The sequence below is a fragment of the Clinocottus analis genome, unplaced genomic scaffold (genome assembly GCF_023055335.1).
Source record: "Clinocottus analis isolate CAN_PGR_092001 unplaced genomic scaffold, fCliAna1.0.p SCAF_13, whole genome shotgun sequence".
Classification (NCBI taxonomy): Eukaryota; Metazoa; Chordata; class Actinopteri; order Perciformes; family Cottidae; genus Clinocottus; species Clinocottus analis.
Window position 1 is genome coordinate 10,452,155 of NW_027175854.1, and position 24,531 is coordinate 10,476,685.

Here is a 24,531-nt window from a genome sequence, read left to right on the forward strand (position 1 = left end):
TCGCGTCAGTCATACCTCAAGGTTTTGGTTGCAAACTTGATCTACAATCCCAATTTTGGCAGACACGAGGATTGCAAACGCATACGAACAAGCATTGCCGTCCATTAAAGCTTTAGATAAGGAGGCTGAGTGGTAAGCTCAGTGGTGGGAGTGTGGTCTGATGGTGGGACGGGTATTGTATAATGTACGAGCAGTTTGCCTTCTTTCCTCAAGGTCTTAGATAGATTATGAGGACCGCACTGTGCCTTTGGTCAAACATGTGTTCATTGTCAGTTATTCTCCAACCTCACTGTGGGCTGGATTTTACAGCCGGGATGAACCCAGCTGTCAAGCCAGGGGAAATGACTGGAGAACGCTTGACTGGTTAACCACGCTGATATATTGTCACAGAGTTTCCACGCTTGTTCCTTTTTATCTCTATTTCCGTGCCACGGCACCGGCATAGACGGAACACGTTATTGTTCTAAAGTTCGTGCTCAAGAAAAGGCCTTAGGGATCAATAAAATCCAAAGGGTTCCTCCCCTTGGGAACATGAATTTCGGAACTCTAAAATGTTATAGCTAGATTGGCGTTTGATATTACCTGCATACAATATTAAAAACAATTGCAAAAAGGTTCAAGGGACAACATGTTAAACAGCAAAATGAAAAGTAATGGATCCACTGGTATGAAATCCACTACATTAAAGTAAAACAGACGACTCAACTTAATCCAGCATAATGGAAAGATTTCAGATTTGTGTGTGTTAATGTTAATGTGGGGAATTAGTTATTTTTGACATTGGATTTTGAATATCAACACACTGACGTACAGCTACAGGGTGTCATCAGCGTAACACTAAAAAGCGCCACTGCCACTGGATAGCATGGTGTAGAAAGCTCACATAAGAATATTATGGGTCCCAAAATCAAACCTTGAGGTTCATCATACCTGACATAAGAAAACAGGGAGGAAAAATGCTAACGTGTAATGTGACAGATGAACGTAAAACAATTTGCTGCCATATTTGCCTGGCAAAACCGTGCCTTAATATTGCTTTCCTCGTTGTGGTCGGGAAACCATTTGCGTTCAGTTTCAGCCTTTCACAATCCCCGAGTACATCCTCACTGCCATGTAGACCCTTTTATTTCTGCACCACTTGTTAAAGTGCAGCATCGGCAGTACAGCAAGTTGCCAGGTGCTGTTTACTCTCTGCAAAGGAGAGAAAGCTGATGGTGTCAGTGAACCTGTGAACTCCATCCCCCTGTTAGTCAGCGTCGCACCTGGATATGGTCACCTCTCTGAGCCACAGCCAAAACCGCCCGCCCGCGAGCGGCCCGCTGTGAAGAGCTCTCAGGCACAACAACAACAACAACACATCTCAGCGCTAGTGGTTGAATAAAAAAGCATGGCAAAAAAAACAAAAACTTTTTACTTATCTTTTCTCACCTTCAACAAGGGTGTTGAGATAAAATGAGGAATCGTTTTACATTCTGGCTGAACTGCTTCATCTTAATGCCCAATGTGAGGGAGGAAAAGATAATTTGCTGCTGTTGCCATGGAGATTGTTTGACATCTTGCAGACATCTCTTTAATCCCAGGACTGGGGGATTTATAGTGTGTGTGTGTGTGTGTGTTTGGCCAAAGTAAATGGTTTATTTTTTATAGTCTGATTTAAATAACACTTTGGCCATGAATTACTCTCACGCTGCTCTTTTTACGCCCTTCTTTCATACCTGCTCTTTCTTTTCCAGCTCCACCTCAACAGGCTGGTCATCATCGGCTTCCCTTTTGGGCCGCACGAAAGCGGGCGGCGTGAGCTGATGGCTCTTGTCAAGATCTTCAGGCTCCACCCCTTTCCCGTCACGTAACCTCGACCAAGACTCCTGGTTGGCCTTGCACTCGTCCCTCGCTGGTGCCGAAGTCGACGGGCCTGCGTTATTGTCCGTATCCTCCTTCTCCGTGTCCTCTGCGTTCTTCTCGTCAGGCGTGGCTGATGATTCGGCAGGGCCGTCGCCCTCCTCCCCTTCTCCTCCGTCTTGTTTGGCTGGAGCTGGACGCTCCTTAATGCCCGCCTGGAAGGCAGAGACGACGGCGTTGCATTTCTGCACCTTCTCCACCTGCTGCTTCTTTGACATGAGAACTCCCATCGCTACAGCCAGATGGAGAGAGAGAGAGAGACAGAGAGAGAGAGAGAGAGATAGAGGGAGAGAGAGAGAGAGAGAGAGACAAAGAATGGTTACACAAGTACGCTGCATTTACAATTCATCACAGCAGTGACTTGCAACAGCACAGTTATTACCCAAGATTAAAGCCCCTGAAAATGTGTTTTCACATTTCATTGTATCATGAATATTGAACAAATATACACAACTAAAAAGGCAACAATGACAGTCAAGAGAACATCCCTGAATATAAAAAATAATCTCAAAAAGTCAGCTGGTCGGAATCATCAGGAGGAATTCTGTCCCCCGACACAATTACGTTTCTATACAACTGCAACTGAATTCTCAATAACGTTTCCTGGGAAACACATTTATGGTTCACGGTCATTTTGAACATGTGGATGGTGTTGTATGTTGGGACAAAAAAATGTGATAGAATAATTTGGTTTCGGTTTGGCAACGCATTTTGGTTAGGGTTCATAAGAACATCATGCGTTGAGTCAAGATGAGTTCATTTGTAACGTTATTTAAGTTTCTGACAACATTGACTTTTTGTTTCAAACGGGACACAAACTGCTGTCTCCTGAGTGAAAGTCCTGTGTTGATCCACCCACTCCCGTCCAACCTTACCGTGGATTTCTGTGGACTACATACATGGATGTATGAATTGTCAAACAAAAATAATTTGGGAACAGTTATATTTCCCACAAAGTGTAATTGACAATGCAGATTTGTTGAATGGAAACGACATGTTTAGAAGCCAGAGCTAGCTTTCTGCCAGAAAGGGTTTGTTCTAACCCATTTCATGATCCTTTTCCTCAACCAAGACAGCCTGTTGCCTAAAGCGAAGGAGATTCGTGGCAGAAATCCCCGAGGGAAAACTTCCCCATGTGCAAACAGGCTGTCAGGTGTGTTCGATGAGCACAATAAGCAAACAAACCTGCAGCTGTGCAGATTGTGATTCACGAATTGTGTTTATGATTGGTGCATAGAAGTCTGTGACGTCGGTATTTGCCCATTAAGGTCTAAGTATTTAAAACCTATAAGAAGAGCAAAGAAGCCAAATACAGACAAAAGTCCTAATACTTCGTATTCCTAATACTGCAGTTAAACAGCGATGAGAATATCATAGAAATATTTACTCTCGTTGCATATCGCATCTTACATTTACGAAGTGTCTTTCTCTCTCCGTACTCACAGAACAGCTCGGCCCAAATCTTCCAAATCTCTTTCTATCAGCAACAGTGTCCCTGAACTCCTTTTCTTATTACTAATAAACCCAGGCCATCTGCTTACGTTCTCACATGTCTGTGACTCACTGCTAGTATTTGGCTGTTCCCTACTCATGAAGATGTGGATATTGACTGAGATTAGGTTTTTGCTTGAATGATTCAACTGACAAATATAAAAGACGCCCACTGAGAAAGTCAATCCTATCACAGTACAGTGAAAAAACACTGCATTATATATTTGTACATAGCATACACCAGATATAAGATTTCAAATCCCAAATTTGGCCCCTGTATAGGTGTATAGGTTGGCTTGAACACTTGTTGCACATACGGTGAGTAAGGTACTATACATATTATGATGCACATATCTATACGTTCCTGTAATCATATGTCTGTGGCTGTCTGCAGCTCACAAGGTCACCATGCATCTGAAAGACTGTCAGACTAAAACTTCAGGTTTTGGAAGGTCATGTATCCCCATCACTTTGCTATATGGATCAAAGGTTTCTCTATTTACAGTAGGTTTAAGTGATAAACTACACCAACCGACACATTGCATACATTGTGTTGACTCCTTAAATTGACAAAATAAAAAAATGTGTAATTAAACTTGGACGTGAACACAAATGACGAGTGACTTTACTTGGATTTGAGCCTTTTGACTGCTTGATACCTGGCCGCAAGAGTAAAAACTAAAAAAGTGTTTTATGAATCAATCCATATGCAGACATTACATTACATTTCTTTTAGCTGACGCTTTTATCCAAAGCAACTTACATTTTTGCTCAATGTACCGTAGACACAGCAATGGGGAGCAATTCAGGGTTAAGTGTCTCGCTCAAGGATGCAACGACGTGGATTAGCACCTATCCTTTGATCGATGCTATTCATTCCGAGCAAGTCAATGCATAATTCCACCGATCCCTTGAACCAATCCGACAGCACCCACATGAGTTGGAGTGGAGAACCATAAGGAATTAAGGAATATTATGTTTCTGAGCTGCATTTAGAAATAAAACTACGAAAGATGATTTTGTACAACAAAACATTTATTGCATTATGCAGAAGTTGTGGGTCGAAAATTACAGACTTCCCTTTTGGCGAAGTGCGCTTGAGGACTCAAAACTCTTGATTAAAGACTTGCCTGTCTTGAGTTGGGACTAAACTTGGGACTTGACTGCAAAGACTTCAGGGTCCGTGTATTTTGCGGCCAACGGATTTTCGTTTCGAAATGAGAAAACCAAAATCAGGAAACGAGCTATTTCCCGATTCCCGTTTAGAAATAGAAAAACAAAAAACGGAAAATGACCCATTTTCCTTTTTGGTTTTGACAATGAAAACGGAAAACGAAAAACAACCCGTTATCTGATTTTCTTTGATGGGCTTAAACATGATAATCGAGAATTAAAATACTGCATGGAAATCTGCTTTCGCAATTTCTCGTAGGTTTCTGTGTTGTGACCCGGAAGTCGCTCACTCGAGCTCGACAGTCACATTCATGTCAGCAGAGGGTGCGCTGGTGCGCTGCGTAGGTTTTTGTGTTGTGACCCGAAAGCTATCCATAGTTGGCTGTGTATTTAATTTGGTGTCAGACATCCATGAGACGCACCTCAACAGAATGGCACGGCACGAATATGCAGGTTTTATTTTAGAACACCGAAAGAATGGCATGTCTTGTGGTGATATCGCCACTGCGTTATGTACCCAGTTTGGGATGACACAGGGTTTTTCAGAGAGGAATATGTGGAGGTTATGTACTGAAACCCTGTCTCCTACAAACTACGTTTCCCCAGAACTAATACGCATCTTCAATTACGTTGACTAGAATGCTGGTGTGACCTCAAGACCATAGGTCATCCTCTTCAACCTGTGGGCCATAAAGAAACCCGTTTTATGATTGGTAAATCAACTTTCTTAATTATGTCATGACGCCAGATTTACTTTCAGAGAGTTCAGAGAATGAGGAGGTAACCTCCTGTGTGTGTGTGTGTGTGTGTGTGTGTGTGTGTGTGTGTGTGTGTGTGTGTGCATATGGAACGTGTGCTTCTGTTTTAATGGTCCCACAGTGCTCCTGCTCAATGCTCATTTGAGCATCAATCAGCACAACTTGCTGAGTTCAGCCAGTCGTCAATGTCTGATATTACTTCTCAATTCCGGCTGTTCCCCAAGAGTGGGTATCTGATGGAGTAAGATAAGATGAACTTGTATTGATCCCAGAGGAGAAAATAATCTCTCTCTCTGCAGGTTTCCAATGAGGTTTTGTTGTTTAGACTGCTGAGCTTTTGTCTCATACGCAAATTATTTGATTTTGCAGATGTTATTGTGTTGTATTATCATTTTGGCAATAAAAGAAGGAGGTCTATCAATTTGAAAAAGCATTTAAACGCAATAAGCTCTTTTTTACGAGATATCGTTGCATGACTTTTTTTCCTCAGTGCAAAAAAACTGCCAACTCATGCATTTATAAGAAGCCCTCTCACAAATATAATTTTCACAAATAGGGTAAAATCATTCACGGTAAGGTGCAGCAAAGATAAAAGGTAAAAAAAAGAAAAAGAAACGCAGAAACTTGACTCAGTTCTCATTTCCACTTAAGTGAGACGCAACCGTGAGTGTCATTATTGAAAAATAGGCGCCTCGTAGAATCAAGTTGATTACATGGTACTTATGGTACATGTGTCTTAGCTCTCGAATACAATCCCATCCGTCCACGCTCTACATAAGTGCTTATGTGAAATTCAATCGCATTTATCTGAAGTGAAATGGGAGTCGTTCCCTCTCCCTTCCTCCCAGCCTGAGGCTCTTAATAGCCTTGGAGGCCTTATGTTCTCAGGCTGCTGGTGGACTCCAGGTGCTTCATAAGCTGCAGATGCTCTTTAGTATTGCACAGACTTCCAAACTACGCCGCACTGGCTCTGATTTCATGGATGTAAATGGTATAGAAAAACATTGAGCGATTACAAACAGTGCATTGAGCGATTACAAACAGTGCAATGACATCACAAACCAAACAAATTAAAAGCTTCTTAATGTCTTTGTCCTAGTTTGCTTTTGTTTTCCTGCGGAGAAAAGAGGCAAAGTGATACTTTATTGATCACAGCACTGAATATCTATTACGGCTGGCGTCCCTCTCACAGGAAGGTCAAAGGTCGAGTTAGCTAAAGCTCAGCAATCCTGCAGCTGCTATGGATTTATTAACTGTGATAGTCTTATCAGACACATCTTAATACATGTTTTGGGTAAGACGTTTGTTCACGAAAATGACAAAAAGTAATTTTCCAAAATGCCAACAAGCCGACTAAAATCACTCAAGTGTGTTGTTGATGGAAGAGGTAGTCAGAGTTGGACAAACTAAATATTTTCAGTTACGATGTCAAAAAAAAAGAAGAAAAAGAAGGTTTTAGAAGGTTAATACTAAATGCTAAGCCTTAATCTTCTCTGTGAAAGAAAAAAATAATAATTGGGATGGCTGTCTTCCTCAAGGACAACCACTTCATTTAAAAGGTCAGTCTTGTTAGTATTAAGATCTCCCGCCGTCTATTAAATGACAGCAACGTGCTGAGAATATGCAAAGATTATAAAAACATGGATGCAGGTCTGTGGGGTACTGGATAGGCTGTTATCCTAACTGCAGGAATGACAATCAACTCAGTGGGTTTAGCGTTGACGAGCTTGTAGGCTAAAAGGTTCTGCTCCATTATTTTAATGCGGATTGGTTCAAAGAGAAAATACAGAGATGTTTCATCATAATGGCTATTGTAAAACAGTGTATATCTTGAATGGGATCTCTTTCTGGAAACAATTTCTTTCTAAACTCTCAGATTAAACAATACTCTGCCAAATGCACATTATCCGGCACCTTTTCATGATACGTTTTGGCAATTTAGTCTTTATTGTTTTAATATAAAGTTTTTGGGTATTGCTATCCGTATGACTACGTCCTTATGCGCTAACACTTAATGTTGTACGGAAGGATGGAGTTCACATCATTAAAACCATTGGTTTGCTATCTTATGGTCTAGGCCAAGGGCTCACAAGATAAATCTAAAGGACTGAGATAATTAAAACGATAGGACTTATACTACAGGCAATTATCTTTTATATCTTTTTAATTCATCTTAAATCTTTGCTCATGACAGGAAGGCCACTCTAGTTGAAGATGGCCGCAAGTACTACAAAATGAAACGTGTGCAAGAAACGAGCCTAAGTTGTCAAAACTATTAATATACAATATACAATAGGCATCCACAAATCCCAAGGCGATCCATCCAGCCATGGTGGTGCTGGAGTAAAGTCTAACTATCACCAAAGATAGTGGGATTCCTCGTCTGGAAATAATGAACGTCGAACAACATTTTGTGGTAATCCATCAAGAACCATATCAGTCTAAACCGAAATGGTGGGCCACCCTTTCAACCGACTATCAGACAGACATTTCTGTCCCCAAGAGTCACTAACGTGGTGAAAATGTAAAGAAGGCACTGGCTTGGATATAGTTTGAACCACTTAAAACAATAAAAAGATCTCTTTTAAACAGCTAATGCATGTACTGTAAATACAGGCTGTGTGGGTGGTCGCAATACAGGATGGCAGACTCATTACCATAAAGACTTAATTATCAACTGAAGTGACCTTCCCGCTCTGGCTCGGATCAGTGCTGGCACAGACAGCGACGGCCTTTTAGAAGACGGAGACGCCAACTCGTAAACTCATTGACACCGACTCGTGCGTGACACACACAAAAAAGCAACTTTGACTTACAATATTGGTGTGGTTGATATATTGGTTCGACGGCTGTACCACAGCTGGATCCTCAATTACTGCCCAGCTAATAGGCCGTGCCATTTTAAACGACCACAATACACAAATTGTTCTTTAACGGCCAACAAACTGAATGGGCTTCATAAAACACTAGTAGAAAAATATTTAACAATAACAAATAAACTAAATGATATTACAAGCCCCAAGGTCTTCGTACACTCTATTACATCATTGCCGGCGGTAAATAGCACCGCCATTATCCTTTTGGAAGTCAAGCAGTCATAACTCTTGGTCAAAATATAATTTCTCCACAAAAATGATACACTAAAAAGGAAAGAGGGGACAGTATGTCCCCTCAGTGCATGGAATGCCCCAAACTTATCTTTTTCATCAATTTAAGAACCTATTTTGATGGAAATGTACACTCATGGATGTACAGAAGAACTATATTCTGTCTATGATAAGCTAAAGACCGGATGCCAGGAAATCACGTACACCTCACAATACGTACTCCTCAAACAAAGCTGGAAGTGGAGCCACCGCTGATGAGGGAGTATCTGAGCACACAGAAGACCTTGTCATTTTTAGGTCAACTCATGAATTTTAAATAAGGGCCTCGTGGGTTTTTAGCTTTTTTTTACCTGCTTGTACGACTCTATTCTGACACAAATGGGTCAGCGCCTGGCTTTGATACCTGAGTTTATTAGATAGCGCTGAGTAACCTGCCACGTGGTTGCCTTGCATGTCTGAGATCCCAAAGCCTTTGACCAACAAGCCTGTCAAACAGCTCAACCTTTTTATTCCTGCCTGTCTGACAGCAACATTCGTGCGGCTCAATGCCCGCATGCACTTCATACTCACAAGAGAGGTAGTCGGTATAGTTGTTTTTCGTGCATGAAAGCACTCTAGGGAGTAGCATGTCAACCAAACTTCATATGACAATCTTACTTTTGTAGTTTCCACCATCCTTCCTATCAGTAATCATATCATTGCACATCTAATATAGTTACTGCTGCAAATAATGCCTTAGAAATGTGATAATTTGGGGCTGTGCTTTGTACTGTTGTTGCATGAAGCCTTCTGGGGGATAGTTGAATGGTTGACATCAGTTCAGTTTGTAGTCAGTTGACAAACTGTCTCGTTAAATACATTCAGATTGGGGCAGCGAGTTAACCAAGAGTGACCACGTTTCCCAACCCCCAAGCGATTATACAAGACAGAAAACAAGACGTTGTATATGTATTCCATTTCTGCCAATAGATACTCCCAAAATAGGTCATTTACATTTGGTTTGGACCAAAATCTCTTCTCTCTCGTAAAACGTTTTCATTTTACAAAGCTTACAATATCTATTTTTACTGAGAGGGTTTTTTCACAGGATCGTCCTTGTAATTATGATAGAGTATGTAATAAGCTGGATCATTGAGTGATAGGTCACAAGGTCTGGGATGAAAACACACAATCCGGAAATTACCATTACAGTAATTAAGGTAATGTAATTACTTGTTCAGTTATTAATTTGTAGCCTAATGAGTAATAAACTACATTTTCAGGAAACTTGCCCAAAGCTGCCGACTTCCTAAATTAATTTAGACCTGTGTGCACCCACACATTTCCTGCCCAATAAGGCAATCATTAAGACGTGTGTGGGTGTGTGTGTGTGTGTGTGTGTGTGTGTGTGTGTGTGTGTGTGTGTGTTGTGGGTTTAACCTCCAAATGAAGTCGTTTGGTCTGCATAATGTTCTGCCTCGTTGACGTGATTTTGCCACAATCTTGGATCTCCGCAACTGCCTGGGTGAGTACGATGTTAGCATATCGGAAAACAATGATGGCCAAAAGCCACAAAGACCTGACTGAACTTGGGATGTTCCTTCAAGTGCTAAACATATCAAGCAGTCCACCAAACCCACCCATCATATCACATATTTGAGGGACAGTAGAAATGGAAGACGACGAGATAAAAAATGAAAAATAAAAACTCCCTGGGGCTTGGCGCTCAGTCGACTCCTGCGCGAGCAGCTGCCTCTGCTGCTGTGCTCTCCTTCCCGGACCCCTCTGAATGATTTAAACGCCCCCGGATAAAAAAAGATCTGGATGAACGGAAGGAAAACAGGGCCACTCCTTGGGGCAGATTGTGACATATATGGCTAAGCCAATGTTATTCTGCACTGTGACAGATCATCTTGAGATGCCGAGGAGCGGCTTCACTCATTTTGTGTGCGGGACACGGGACACAATCCACAGGAATTCGTCCATGTTCCGAAACCCGGAGAAGTAATCTTGACACTTTCTTTACTTTTTCCACACGCGTCCATGAAACCATTTCCGGGTCAATGTATACAATCTGATTCTCGCCAGCAATTGAGTGTGACGTGCATCCGGATGATGAAGCTCTCAGGAGCATCTTGGTTTAATTAAATATTGATGATTTCAGAGGGAGGTGGCACCAAAGTGCTCTTCAAATCCATGTGATTTCCTTTTCTGCTCCTCTGAGCAATCCTTTTGTAGCCCCCTCTACTCTTCACTCATTAATGCAACTCTACTAAACCATGCCGGGACACACACATGTCCTCCCCGCTATTTATCAGTTCACATCGACAACAGCAGCAGCTAACTGGAGAAGCTTAGAGAGGAGAAAAGAAACATGTCAGTAGATCTATAGTCTTTTTTGTCACATAGATTGGTGGCAGGGGCTGAATGGAGTGCTCAAACAGGAAATGACTTAAGTTGGAATTGGAATCCATTTCCACCTGCGGACAGCAGTATATTAGAGGCCTACGGGGACGCCTTAAGGTCTATATTAGTATTCAGTCCTCTGCTGCCCAAGTGTCACCATGGGGATGTTATTGAGATCTGCGGGTACTCATATAACAGCCATTCATCGGTCCACGGAAAATAGCCCACCACTGCTGACAAACACCAGTAAAAGTGCTTTCGTCCCTCCGTAGTCAATTATTTCGCAGAAATATATATTTTAGAATATATTGCGTGTATTATCACTATAGGTGCATTTGGTTGACCAGGTGCCAGAGAGGATATCGATCTTAAAATGTGGCACAGGGTCGTCGACTTGACGCTGGCGTGGCGCTGACGTGACTCCAACGAGGGCTAAGTTCAATACATCATCTGGAGGAAACGTCATTGTCAAAAAAATCTGAAAGACCGTAATCCTCTGACTGATGTTTTTCTCCATCACATGTTTTTTAAACGTTTAGGAGGCAAGTTTTGTTGTAGTAATTGCTTCTGACCCCTTTTTTGTATCTGCTTGTGACCCCTTTTTCAGAGCCAAGTCATTTTGTGATCGTTCATCAGAGGTCGGGGCCTCAGTTTTGTACGGTGCTGTTAGCAGTTCTACCAGAAGGTCTTATTTGCAGGTTATATTTCAAGGCTCATGGGAAGCAAAATTAATCTAATGCAACAACACATGTGCAGCATCAATGTTAATTTTCTTCTTTTTTGATCTCAACTATTTGACCTCTAAGTGTATCTTCAAGACCTCTTGAGTTGCCGGGTTAGGACGTCAACCACGGCTTTACATAACAAACAATAAAGCTGTATAATACTTTCACTCTCATGTTTTAGGTTCTTTTTACTCCACTAGTCTAACAATGTCAAGTAAACATACATGTCGCATCATGAAAGCGTGAAACGGGGACGCTGTATCTGGCTTCACTTGTTCCTCTGACTGTATGAATCCTATTTCCCAAAGCTGTAGGATGGCACTGTTGTGTGCTGATTAGAATCCCAACCAGCCCTCCTTTTCATTCCTTGTTTCGGGGGAGGAGAGAAAGGAGGGGAGGGAAAGAGATTTTTTTCAATGGGAGCCCCACAAAGCATGCCTTTTCATGGGAACAAATCCCCCATCAGCCGAGAGATCTCACCCACAGACCAGCAAGGCAGAGACCTGGAACTAATTACGCTAACGAGGTTCACCCTGTTTCCCGTAATGACGAGCGAGTGGCATCATTAACAGCCATTTAAACCATGCAGATGTACGCGCACTTAGAGAACAGAAATATCAAATGCGAGAGATTTAGTTTGGTTCTCCAGTTTGCGTCCATTTCTCGTTGTGGGCTTAACACAGCTACATGCATGCAACTCTTCCTCCTCCCCTCCCATCCTTGCACCTGAGCCCAACCAATGTTCTCCAACAACAACAACAACAACCACAACAGTAAAGCATGACAACAAATGCACAAGGAGGGAGTGGGGGTTGTGTTGCAATGTTCCTGAATAGGGAGGGAAAGTGAGGAGGGGGGGGATTTAAATCTCAATGCATCGTTAGTCTGGAAGCATCATGTTGGCATTCAGGCGCTGCCAGGCAGAAGGTGCCTGTGCCAGACCAGAACACTATCTGGAGAGAGAAAGAGAGAGAGAGAGAGAGTCCCACAGTGAGGCACAGAGCAGCAGCCCAGGCTGCAGGGATCTGTGAGAGAGCAAGGTGCGAACAGGACTCACTCAAGAGGCTTTACAGCATCGAAATTGGCTTGTTTGTGAGCCCGGGAGATAACGGCGGAGTCTGATGGAGGGCTTAATGGACAGCAACCCCCCTCTCCCCCCTTCTCTTGTGGGACAGTGCTGGGAAAAGTGGAAAGAGAGTGGCCAAAGGGGGTAGAGGGAGAGCACAGTAAAGCCTGCTGCTGCAGAGGATTCAGAATCATCTCAGCATTAGTTGCTCTCATTGATAGACTGCAACTTCCTGTATAAGGTCACTGAGGAACCCAAATTTAAAAAAAAATAAACAGTACCCTGGTGCTTTAACACATATTCTCCCAATGACGTACATGCACACGCACTCCCGAGAACTCCGAAAATTGTCTTTTCAGTCGAGCATTCTTTTCTTCTCCTTACATTAAACCGACGGTCACGCAGCTGCAGCCCGAGCCGCACGCGTGAACTCCCGTAGTTTTGATAAGAAACCGCGTGACGCGCGTCCACACCGCACGCGGGATGCTGACCTAAATATTCATTCCAACGACCGGCTCATCCCGGCAAACCTACAGACACACGCGGGTCCCGTGACAGCTCAATTGTTTGCAACATCTATACACACGAAATGTAACGCGGACTACCAGCGTAACGTCCCGCTTGGCAGTTGTGTTACGTAACCTTTCGAGGAGAGGAGAGGGGAAGGGAGGAGGAGGAGGTGGTGTGGGAGGGGGTGGGGGGGGGGAGGGGGCTCTGGCCATGCTTGGCTTATTGTGGTACTCACCGTCTAAAAAAAAAAATTGGGGGTGCAGTTCACCTCGACTTCTGTGGAGACTTTTCTTTTTCTTTTTTTTTTTCTTCTTTTTTTTGTTGTTATCCCTTCACCCCTTTCGCTGTCTCAAGCCCGGCCGTCCAGCATGGCAAGACTCCGCTCGGATGTAGTACGCGCCGCCGTTGCTGGCCCCGTGGGAAGAAGCCCCCCACCCCCAGCAGCAGCAGAGATGAATGGCAGCGAACCGCGGTGAGTATTATCCCCTTCCTTCCTTCCTTCCTTCCTCCTCACAGAGGACGTTTAGAGGCGGAGTGCAGCTTCTCTTCCCGTTGGCAGGAATAGAGACTTCTCCAAGAGCCGCGGACAGCTCCGGTGCTGAAATCTTTTCCCCTCTCTCTCTCTCTCTCTCTCTCTCTCTCTCTCTCTCTCTCTCTCTCTCTCTCTCTCTCTCGTACTCGTTTCCTCCGCCCTCCACCCTGAGCTACTCCCTCAGCATCTGAAGAGACGCGCAGCGCGCGTGCTGTACGGTTGGAGGCAGGAGGAGACCTTTTACTGCAGACTCACAGCTGAAGTTCGGTCGAGGATTTATAACCCATCATGTTTTGCAGACCCCCCCCACCCCCCTCTCTCCTCCACACCACCTCCCACCCACCTCTTTCCTGTCTCTTCCTCTCTCACGAGTTTTTCGTCGTGCCTGATCTTTCGGCTGAACAACTTGGGGGTTCCTCTCAAGCTTGAACCCGGACGAGCGCGCGTCCACCAGGAGCCTGCGGGTCTCCAATGACGCCAACAAGATGTCGGGCCTCCTCAGCGACTAATTACATGTATCCATACAGCAATTACAACATTTAAATAAGGGATCTTTTGCTGTTTTTTTTTTTGTTGCAGCTTCAAGGTTTAAATTCGGTATATTATTGTAAATAAAACGTGTTTTAACTGAAGATAGATTCAGAGGTTTTTTTTTACATTGGGGATTAAAGCAATAATGTGATGGTAAACCTTTAGATTATTGTTGATTTGAAAATCATAATTGTTGAATTGAATGAAATTGAGTTCATTTTGTATGGTCCAAAATCACATTACAAATTTGCCTCGGAGGGCTTTACAATCTGTACACATACAAAATCTGCTTTCTTTCAATGAACCGCCAAGACTCACATAGACCTTGTTCAGGTGGTGACAGGGACTCTATAGGAGAAAGTAGGTCAACAGTATGCGACTCAGAAGAGCTGTTCATCCTATGAAACCTGAACCTGGGGGGTTCATTTGAGATGCAGCTCAGCATCAAGTTCTTCTAGTCATTTGACTCAGAAATGTAAATAATCAAATAAATGATTTCATTTCATTTAACACTTGAGAATTGATAAATATGATTGTTTTATAAAATCCTTTCAAAAGTCCACACCAACACCTTGAGAAACACTATGGAACATTTTCAGAATTTTCATTTTCAAAATATTCATACTGAATCGAAAGTTCTACAACCTCGGACCTTGCTGCGTAAATGAGTTACTCCTTGCGTGTGTGTGTGTGTGTGTATATATATATATATATATATATATATATATATATATATATATATATATATATATATATATATATATATATATATATATATACATATATATATATATATATATATATATATATATATACATATACATATATATATATATATATATATATATATATATATATATATATATATATATATAATCAAAGTGAAGATAAATCTATGTGTGTGTGTGTGTGTGTGTGGTGTGACAGCTCGTGACAGTGAACCGCTGAGTTGGTTTTATTCCAGCGGGCTCTCCGGGGCCTTCTACAGCAGTGTACGCATACGTGATGTATGAACAACCATATGCGCCCAGTGTGTCGTTCCACAGCCTGCTGGTTCAAATGGAAGGCCATGTATTATTGATGAAGACGTAAGTGCACACTGACCTATTGGTCTTGGGGGAATAGGGGGAAAACAATGGTATACACGGTACATCACAGGGGAACCCCAACCACTCACATACCAGCCTAGGACACTATGCTATGTTAGGCTAGCTTCTTTTTGTATAGAGTAACATATTAAAGGAAACGTGTAGCCTTGAAAGCATGACACCTTTTGACTAAACTCCTCTTTTTTTTTTTACATTTCTTCCAGCAATACATTTTCAGATTTGACCCCTGTTCCTCTTTCAGAATAGTTGTACTGTTGGTCACAGTCTGTCACTATTAGCAGTCTGGTTGCATTCTTACTAATGGCATTGGATTTGGATTTTGGAGCAATGCAATCACTGCCTTTTCAGCCCTGAATTACTCCTCCTGTGGAATGAGAACAATGGACCCGAAAGCACCTGATGATCAGTCCATTCAAGTGTGCAGTAATTGCACTTTCCTCTTTCTATATTTGGTCACTTGTTCCTGTGGTTACGGAGTTTTACTGTGAGAACAGCAATTAGACAAACGACCCCTTTTTCAGTAACTGCTGTCTGATTAATCGCTTCAATAATCACTATCTTGGTTGGACAAAGATGGTGATTATAAGAGGGTGGAATCCAAACTTTTGGGGTCACTAGAAACGAAAAAAAAAAGTAATGCCACATCCTTCTTCTCATCTAAACCCTGGCAAGAAAGGACATACTTGTCTCTCAGAAAATGTCACACTATTCGTTTACATTCATCAACAGTGATTTTATCGGCCTAGTTTTGCACTGAAAATCATTACGAAGCTAAAAAACTTCATAATTACACATCCGCCTTTCTAGAAACACTGTTCTTTTCGCACACAATTGATTCATTAAATACAAACCCTAAAAGCCGCTAAAAGAGTAAGCCCATGTGAGAACAAGCCCCCAGGGACAGAGCTGTGCTCCAGTTGGCTTATTTTGGATTCTACCTAATCATGGAATAAATGAGCATAACCTGTGAAACCGAAAGCAAAATCTTAATGAATGTATGAACATTAAGACATTTTTTCAGCTACCCCCCTCGTTTTCATCCAGTATGTTTGTATGCTTTTGAATGGCAATATCATAGCTGCACTAATGGAAGCCGTCTTTGCCGTTCATACTTGTAGAAAACCCTTCTTGCCGGCCCGGCACTCCGTCCTCGTGAAGTATCACCATCATTGTTCCAGGTGATACTTTCGACACAATGTGTCATTGTGTGCTTTCACATGAAAGACTCTGAGGGGACCAACACTGTTTTATTCGATTTTGGTCGAACACTTAAAGAGAATGAGGGAAGCACTTCACTCTTGTTCCATGTGGCTCTTGACTAATCCTTGCAGCCAAAACAAAGAACTGAAGATGACATTGACACTGCATGTGTTTGCATAAATATCCAGAGATCATGAGGCATATTCAAGTGTTGTATTCAGTCTTGCAAGTTAAAGACAGCTAGGCGACATATATAGGCCCTTCCACTTGACCAAGCCAATAGCTAGCTTAAAAGATACAGACAATAGTAGCTTGAATGTTCATCTAATATTCATAAAACTGCTAAATAATGTATGCAAGGTTTTATTCCAGGCTATGCAAATATATGATTCTTTGGTATGACACGTTTATATGTAAATAAGTAAAAGACTGGTTCTACGTCACATAAACTGCAGCCACTAGCATGCCCAGTTTACCAGAGTTAGCTCACACAACATTATTTCCAAGGCAGAGGAGCGCTTTAATTAGTCTAGCTAACACTGTGAGGCGTTACAGGTTCACGAAGACCTCAACAGCTAGCCCGCCTGCTGCACAGTGTTTCCTCTTTGTGTGGAGGATGATCATGGCTAAGTGTTAGCAGCTAATGTTAGCAGCTCTGTACCGCTGCTTGTATTGGATTTTGCAAAGTTTGCAACCTTGCTGGGGGGAGGGAAGGGAGAGAGCGGAGGGGGGCGGGGGGGGGGAGGGGTACGATGACGACAAATATGGGCCACCAGTCCCGTCTGTCTTTGCGTCTTACCCTGATACAACAGATACGAGAGATATGTTTTTTCTGATTGGCTATTGTGTAGCCCATTTTTTTTTAAATTATTGGCTGATGAGGAGCTCCTCACGGAAGAACTCCAGGGGATTCGGGGGAGACTGCAGCACATTAAATAGCCTAGAGTTTTGAAATACGATGTGTGGCAGGAAGGCGTGACTTAAGACCAACATGTGTGATAGTCACGCTCAATGCGTGACACTTGAGATCCCTGGATTAACTTTATACAAAAGCAATAAGTGCTTTTCATATTTTCCAGTTCAGTTCAGTTTTTCTTACTCAGTGAGAAAAGTCGAGCCTGTGTTGTCTTGAACAAGTGCACTGAACATCTTGTGATGTAAGGAAAGTTCTCCTCTTTGAGAGAAGAGGAAAGAACCTCAGGTGATCCCGTAAAGTGCTCTGCCATAGTGGATCAGACCGCGGGGTGAGGAGCTTTGCGCATGCTTTCAATCTGGACGCGGAGCCTGCCGGTGTGAGCGCTTTGTTGAAGCTTTTGATGAAGCTGCTCGTTGCAGCACCGCTGCTCGTTGAGAACAGAAGCTACATAACAATACGTGCTTTCACGTCAGGCTCAAATCGTCAACACGGAAGCGCGCGCACCTCCATAAATCGCCTTCAAAGTAAAAGCAGTGTCAATGTATTTCATTTATAGCGTGCATCTTATTTATTTATTCATCATGTTTGATTGACCTTACGCGGGCCGTACTGGAAGAGTTGTAAGACGCCCGGGTTTGAACTACGCCGTCTGGAGAGATTTAAAGCGATAAGCCACTCCCAATGAAACTTTTTTTTTTTTTAAAAACCCGACATGCAGTTTATGCATGATCAAATAGTTAACGCCGTTAAAGGATTGACAGGTTAGTCTCGCGTTAACGCGTAATTTTGCCCAGCCCTAGTTTCTTTATTTCTAAGTCCTGGGTGGGATGATTCTCTTCCAAATGTAGCCATTTACAGCATTCTCAACCAATTTATTGAGCTAATATTACCTCAATTAGCTCTCTAACAGCTTATAAAATCTGCTGTCATTTTAGCTGAGACCATTTCTGTCTGACATAAAAGCCTCATTTATAATTAAAAAAAAAGACTTATGAATTGATTCTGCCAGCGTTATCATTGTCAAACGCATTTGTGCCTCATGAGAAGAACTAAAGTTCGACAGGCTTATCGACAACTAAGGGGGCGCTTTTTCTTCTTCTCTGTCCTTTGTTGAAAATCATTCACTTAATGTTTGTTCATGTCGTGTCTCATTTCAAGAAGTCCTTATCTCTTTTGTTCAAGCAACTTTAAATTCTGGACTACGACCTATTTTCATTCAGCCCACGTAGCAACAGAAAGTCAAAGATATAGAGGTCAAGCATGCTTCTTGCACAAGGCAGTGTGAATGCAACATAATTAAGGTGACGTTGCTTTGCTTTGGGGGACGACAAGACTCTTTCATGTCACATTATCTAAACATTTATGGGGTTTAGAATCAGCCTGGGCATGAAGCTTTTTTGTGTTCAAGCAAGATCAGATTGACTGAAAGATGACTGAGCCTTGTATCTCAACCCAATGTGGATTTAAAAAAAAGAAGTGGTCTCTAAAAATGAAACATAACTGAAAAAAATCTGTCATCTGCATCGTGGCTTGTAATATTTCGTGCCAAATAACCTCCTATATATGATGCTGTGGAATATTTACTTTTCATCAAGAAGTCCCTGCTGTATATTATTGTGTTGCCTCCCTTAGTGTAGTTTTGAAGACTGTAGGATGGGAAAAATAAAAACCTGTTGTTGCCAATACTAACACTGTTGCTAAGCAACTGATCAGTTTCGCAACTGATTTCAATTTAACTCTGATTCAGCCAAATTTCTGTTTTCTAAAAAGTTAAAGAGTGAATTTAGGGTTTTTATAAAGTGCACAATCAGTCCCTCAGACACCAACTCATTTTCATACAACTTTGGGTCACAAATAACCACAGATAAATATTTAGTTTGTATTCATTGAACCTCTCTGTTGTGTCATACATATTGTTAAATACAACAAATCATCACCAAATAATTTAAGCAATTAGATTTACAAATTATGATCGAGCATCCCTTTGAAAATATGATGCTTGAAGAAATGTCTGCAGCACATGCTGTTTGATCCCATTCCAACTGTCAGGACTCAAAATAGGCTAATTTGAATATCACAATGAATATAAATTACCAGCGTCTGATTCTAATCTTAAACCACAAATAAACTACTTTTTGTGCGTCATGAAATTGTACACTGTCAAACTCTCATCAGCAGCCTAACTAGTGTGAAGTAGTGAGATAAGACCGTCTTGTGAGGCGACAAACTTATCAAACGAAACATCTCAAACCACAGACCCTGTCTAGGTTGACAGTTCATCAACATACACAATAAGCGCTGGCGTAGGTACTGGAATATCCGAGGGGGAGGAAGTTGTGAATGTCATACATCTTCTGCTTCAACATGACAAGTGTGCATAATTTATAGCTTTCATCCAAGATTAAGAATGCAGCTTAATCATTGATTGCAGGCTTCGTTTTGGTTACTTGCTTGCTTTTTCGGGTTGTTTTAATGCTCGGTGTGGCCAGACGCTTCATGTTTTTTGGGTGGTTCGCCTGTCCAATCCATTCTCCTGAACTTTGGCACAAATGTCCAACTGAACTCAAGAATGAATAGATTCGGATTTAATGGCCAATGTGAGCTCACACCTGGCTCATCGTTGTGAACGTGATATCTGAGGAACAACTTGAGGGAATTTCCTCAGATTTACCACACATGTCAACTGGGATTCAGGGTAAACTGATGATTTGGAAACTGATTTGGTGTTAAAAAACAAACAAACGCATAATTTTTGTCCATATCTCATAAATTCATATGCAAATTATGAAAATTTCACACAAATGTCTCAGAGGACATCATGATGAACTGAGGACATTTTGGACTTGACTAATTGACAGACATTTCAACACGGTAATTCTAGTTGTTGCTGTTTTTTAACGCTCCATTCACATTTTTTAATGCTTTCTATACCTGTGAAAAAAACCAGATACAATGAAAAATGGTAATTCCCTGTGGCACGGGCCAGTGGTGATTGCTGCAAACCAGCTCGGGAGCATTACCATAAATTGGTTAATATTAATATGATATTTGGCGAGAAGTGGGGTGGCAGCTGGACAAACCTCCATTTCTTTTGGGCACTCATGTTTTTGTACAAATGATGTTATCAAAACTGTCCAGCTGGGACTTTCTGAGTCATGCCAGGTCAGATTGCTCATGATGAGGTGTCTTGAGCTGTCAAGACACCCCATCGTGCACAATGTATGGCATCTAACTGTAAATCTGAACTAGCTGCATGTATTGTGACATCACATGTGTTAAATAACCACATCGCAAAGCCAGAGAGTCTGTAAAAAAGAGAAGCAATAATGACGCTGAACTAGATTCTGCAACTGGGCGTCGACACATTTAGTTTTGTTCTACATTCTTCTATTTCAGTTTTCTGTCATTAGAACGGTTTCTACGTCTTCCTGCATCAAGGCCTCAAGACTTAAAGAAGCAATTACCAATATTTTCATACAAACTATGTATCACGAATATCACTTAAAGTGACACATTTAAAGAATCAACCCTTCAGCTCAAGAGAGCATTGTATTGTCTTCTAGCTAATTCTTTCATATAGCATACCTTGATTGTTTGATTGAACATATGGGAACAAAGTGGAACATTTAGCCGCTAAAGAGCCTCACATGTTCCGCAGTGGTTGAAGAGCAAAGAAGAAAAGAGCAAAAATAGAGTTAGAAAAAAGGAAAAGAGTGAAGATAAGTAATCATTTCTTTGGTCTGTGGCCCTACGCTTCAAACCATGACGTGCTACCCCGTTAGCATCAGTTCTGGACGTGTCACGGACAGCGTGTCATGTTTCCACTCCATAGATGCACAGTGTCTGATCAAAATATACGTCTCTGTTCACAGGAAACGTACAGTTTCTGCTCGGGTACATCTTTCTTTTTAAACTTCCAATGTAGGTTTACTTACTTTTTCACTTTAAATACGCAACAGAAGTACTCTGTTAGGTTAAAGAAAAGATAATGTTTTGGGTTCAATTGATTATGTGTCTTCTGTTAAATATCTACGCATGTCACATAACTAGCTTTAGCAAAGTCTGGCGGCTATGGAACAAAACTACCGTAAAATAATGAAATAATAGCAATGTTCACACGGGACACGAGTAGCAGCCTGCTGGGTGAAAGTCTTTGTTTGAATTATTATCAGCTCCACCTGTTTGCCGGGCAAAGCGACCTTCTGCTCCTAAATGCTTCGGACGGGTTGAATGCAGCGTTTCAATATCACGTATGGCCATGTGTGCATTTTATGATGGAAAAATGAGCACAAATTGAACAACTTTGGTCGTTTTCCCACTGTAGTCAACCTACAAAACCTTGAACAAGCTGACCGTTGACCAAAAGTTGCCCGACAATAACAGAAGGGCGCACTGCGTTTTGGGATAGAGTCTGGGTAACCATGGTGATTAGGAGCTGGATGGCAGAGACTCCACGTTTGTTACTTCATGCAGTTCAGATTTGTTTCGCTCAGAAATAAATCCCATCACCGAAGCTAAAGCTGCTCCATCATATTCCTTTTATTGTTATTTAAATGTCAAATGACTGCATATTGTAGCTTTAAATTGACTGTTTGTCCCCTTTAAGACGATCCCTCCTCTGGAGTGGCTTATCCCACACTCACACACCCCTGCAATGATATGATAGAATGAAGTGGTAATTGGATTTCTATCCTCGCATCGGAATCCGATAGACCGCCGCCAAATGCTAATCTCTTATCTACCTGTCCATCACTGCGGCGTGACAAAACAGGGAAGAGGAACGCCGAGTAATCCGGTCGCGGCGTTACATCTGGAGCACAGCTGCTCTTTGTAATGCCATGGAGCTCAGTCAGCGGCATGTGGCTCACCTTGTGACTGGGCACTGTCGGTGTGATTTTATCCAGATGCCGCCTGCAGAATGATGCTGCTCAAGCCTTCATCAATCAAAGCCACTGTCCTTCCTCCTCCTCCTTCTCGTCAAAAAGATTGGCTCTGACAGACTGAGCAAGGTCCACCTCTGGGTTTAGCGAATTGCCCGTCACGTGGATGTTCTTCCAAATTGAATTCAAACTGTGCATGTAGGCCTCGTGGTCATTTCCTCAATGCTCAGGGTTGATTAATGATTTGGAGACGTGCTCTTTCCCTCAGACAATTTGACGTCTTTGTCTGACTACGCAGATTCATTACCCGATCTGACAAAGCCCCATTATTCAGCATCACTCCCCAGAGCTGACAGAGTGGATCTGGCATCGAGGCATTACGGACCACAAGCATCCATTAGGACCAGGAGAGGGGAGGACCAAGCACAGTGTCTGACAGCTTGAGCTTTTGAATTTAATTAAATGTGTCACAGGTTTCTTCTGCCTATTTACGGCGTGGACACAGTAAGGGGGGGGACATGCTATGACTCCTGCGAGCACAGCAAGGAAATGTACTTCATCTATCTCCCGCCGTGAGCAGCGAGCTCCATAATGTGCAAAATTAGACGGCGGACTTGTAAGATGAATTGTTGGAGAATTGTTGGAGATAAAAACACATGGTAGAATTGCCCATCTGCTTCACATAATCATATTGTATTCCAAATGTCAGTGAGGGATTTACAATCCTTTACACAAGAACTCTGGGGTCAATATAGTAAATATAGTGAATAAGAAAAACTAGAATCCACGTCACATCTAAGCTGCTCAGGCGATTATAAATGGGAGGGAGAATTTACGGATCCATATTAGATTTCTTTGAGCATTTGCAGCGAAATTAACGTAATTTTCTGGCAGCGATAATCAATCCATTCGGAGAATAGTACACATAATCATAGCAGATCCAGGAGCAGCGAGTGCTTTTGTCACTGTCCCGAGGCAAACAAGCTGAACGATGCAGTCGACGGCTGATAATCAGTCATGTCTCGCTTTTATATCGCGTTATGCACTAAGCAGCGTGATTTGACTGCAAAAATAAGTTGCATTTATCAACTTCAACATTCCAAACACTACCAAATGTTCTTTTCTTCATTTCCAGTGTTTTTACCCTTGAGGGCATGGTTAGATAAACAGTTGTGATTCGTAATTTTCCACTCATGTCCTAACTCAATTTTCGGCCTGCGGATTTGAATTGGCCACCAAAATCTGCTCGAAATCAAAAGCTTGTCGGTGCTATTTTGTCAATAATCACATACGGTAGCTTGAAGTGGAAACAGAGGGCAATCTGTTTGGCAACGTACATTTAACACATTAAAAAACTCCTCTGTAGACAATGCTAACTAATAAAAAACTAAAGTTGTAAATATGAATAAACAATGAACAGGCAACATGACATTGGTGTACTTTTAGCTTACACCAGCCCCCGCCGAGATGCAATGTGATCTGTGGCTACCAAGGTAACCTGCTTCTGCTGCTAAGGACTCTGAAAGGACCTCGCAAGGTTAATTAATTAGACATGAGGTGACAGATACGGAAACGACATCTGAAACCACTGGAGACAGCGGCCTCGAAAAGTTTTTCTCTCCTCGGTTTGTTCAGAAAAACTATCCGCATCACTTCCACCCAATGACGTCTTCCACTTTTGGAAATGTGGAAGTTAATTTCTGTGCACTCCGAGGAAGGCAGTAATGAAAGGAAAAGCCATTAGCCGTGCATATGAGAACCACCTTCCCTGCCTCTTTTGGGAGCAGATAATGATTCAGAAATCAGGAGTAGATAATGTTTGGAGTACAAATGACAGTCCATATTTCCATGGCAGCAGCCCAACGGAGCATTTAAGCACAATTTAATATTTGATAGGACCGATTCCTTTAATGGAAAAGCAGTGTTTCACTCGCACCTGATGATGGGGGCAGATCACAATAGAAGGGATGTGGTCAACAGTCCGGATGTCAGCAACAAAGAAAACATACAAACTATAAGAAGTGCGTGTGTTTGTAACGACTTGTCATGTGGCTTGTTTTAAATACTCCATCACCAACTCCATCAAAAGCAGCCCTTGGGCATTGTCCATGCAGAACCCAGTGACATATCCAATGCATATTAATTAGCCGTCATTCAAGTCTCCATGAATTATCATAGACAAATAAAAACAGAATTGGACTTTTGTGCAGCCGGAGAAGGAGGGATGTGACAAGCTCATTAGGAAAAAA

At 42.1% G+C, this 24,531-nt stretch overlaps 1 protein-coding gene across 3 annotated transcripts in view; it reads right to left on the reverse strand.

Annotated features, from left to right (window-relative positions):
• Nucleotides 1-22,353, reverse strand: part of phf24 (PHD finger protein 24) — a 40,654-nt gene extending 18,301 nt beyond the window's left edge. The window contains exons 1-2 of one of the 3 annotated variants that reach the window (XM_068574353.1): nucleotides 22,271-22,353; nucleotides 1,716-2,131 (exon numbers count right to left, since the gene is read on the reverse strand). In XM_068574353.1, the coding sequence (XP_068430454.1) occupies nucleotides 1,716-2,129 (414 nt within the window). In that variant the 5' untranslated portion in view covers nucleotides 2,130-2,131; nucleotides 22,271-22,353. Of the gene's footprint in view, nucleotides 1-1,715; nucleotides 2,132-13,349; nucleotides 13,899-22,270 lie in introns of those variants that run through there. The other 2 variants (XM_068574352.1, XM_068574354.1) reach the window with 2 other exon arrangements.
• Nucleotides 22,354-24,531: the final 2,178 nt, after the last annotated feature.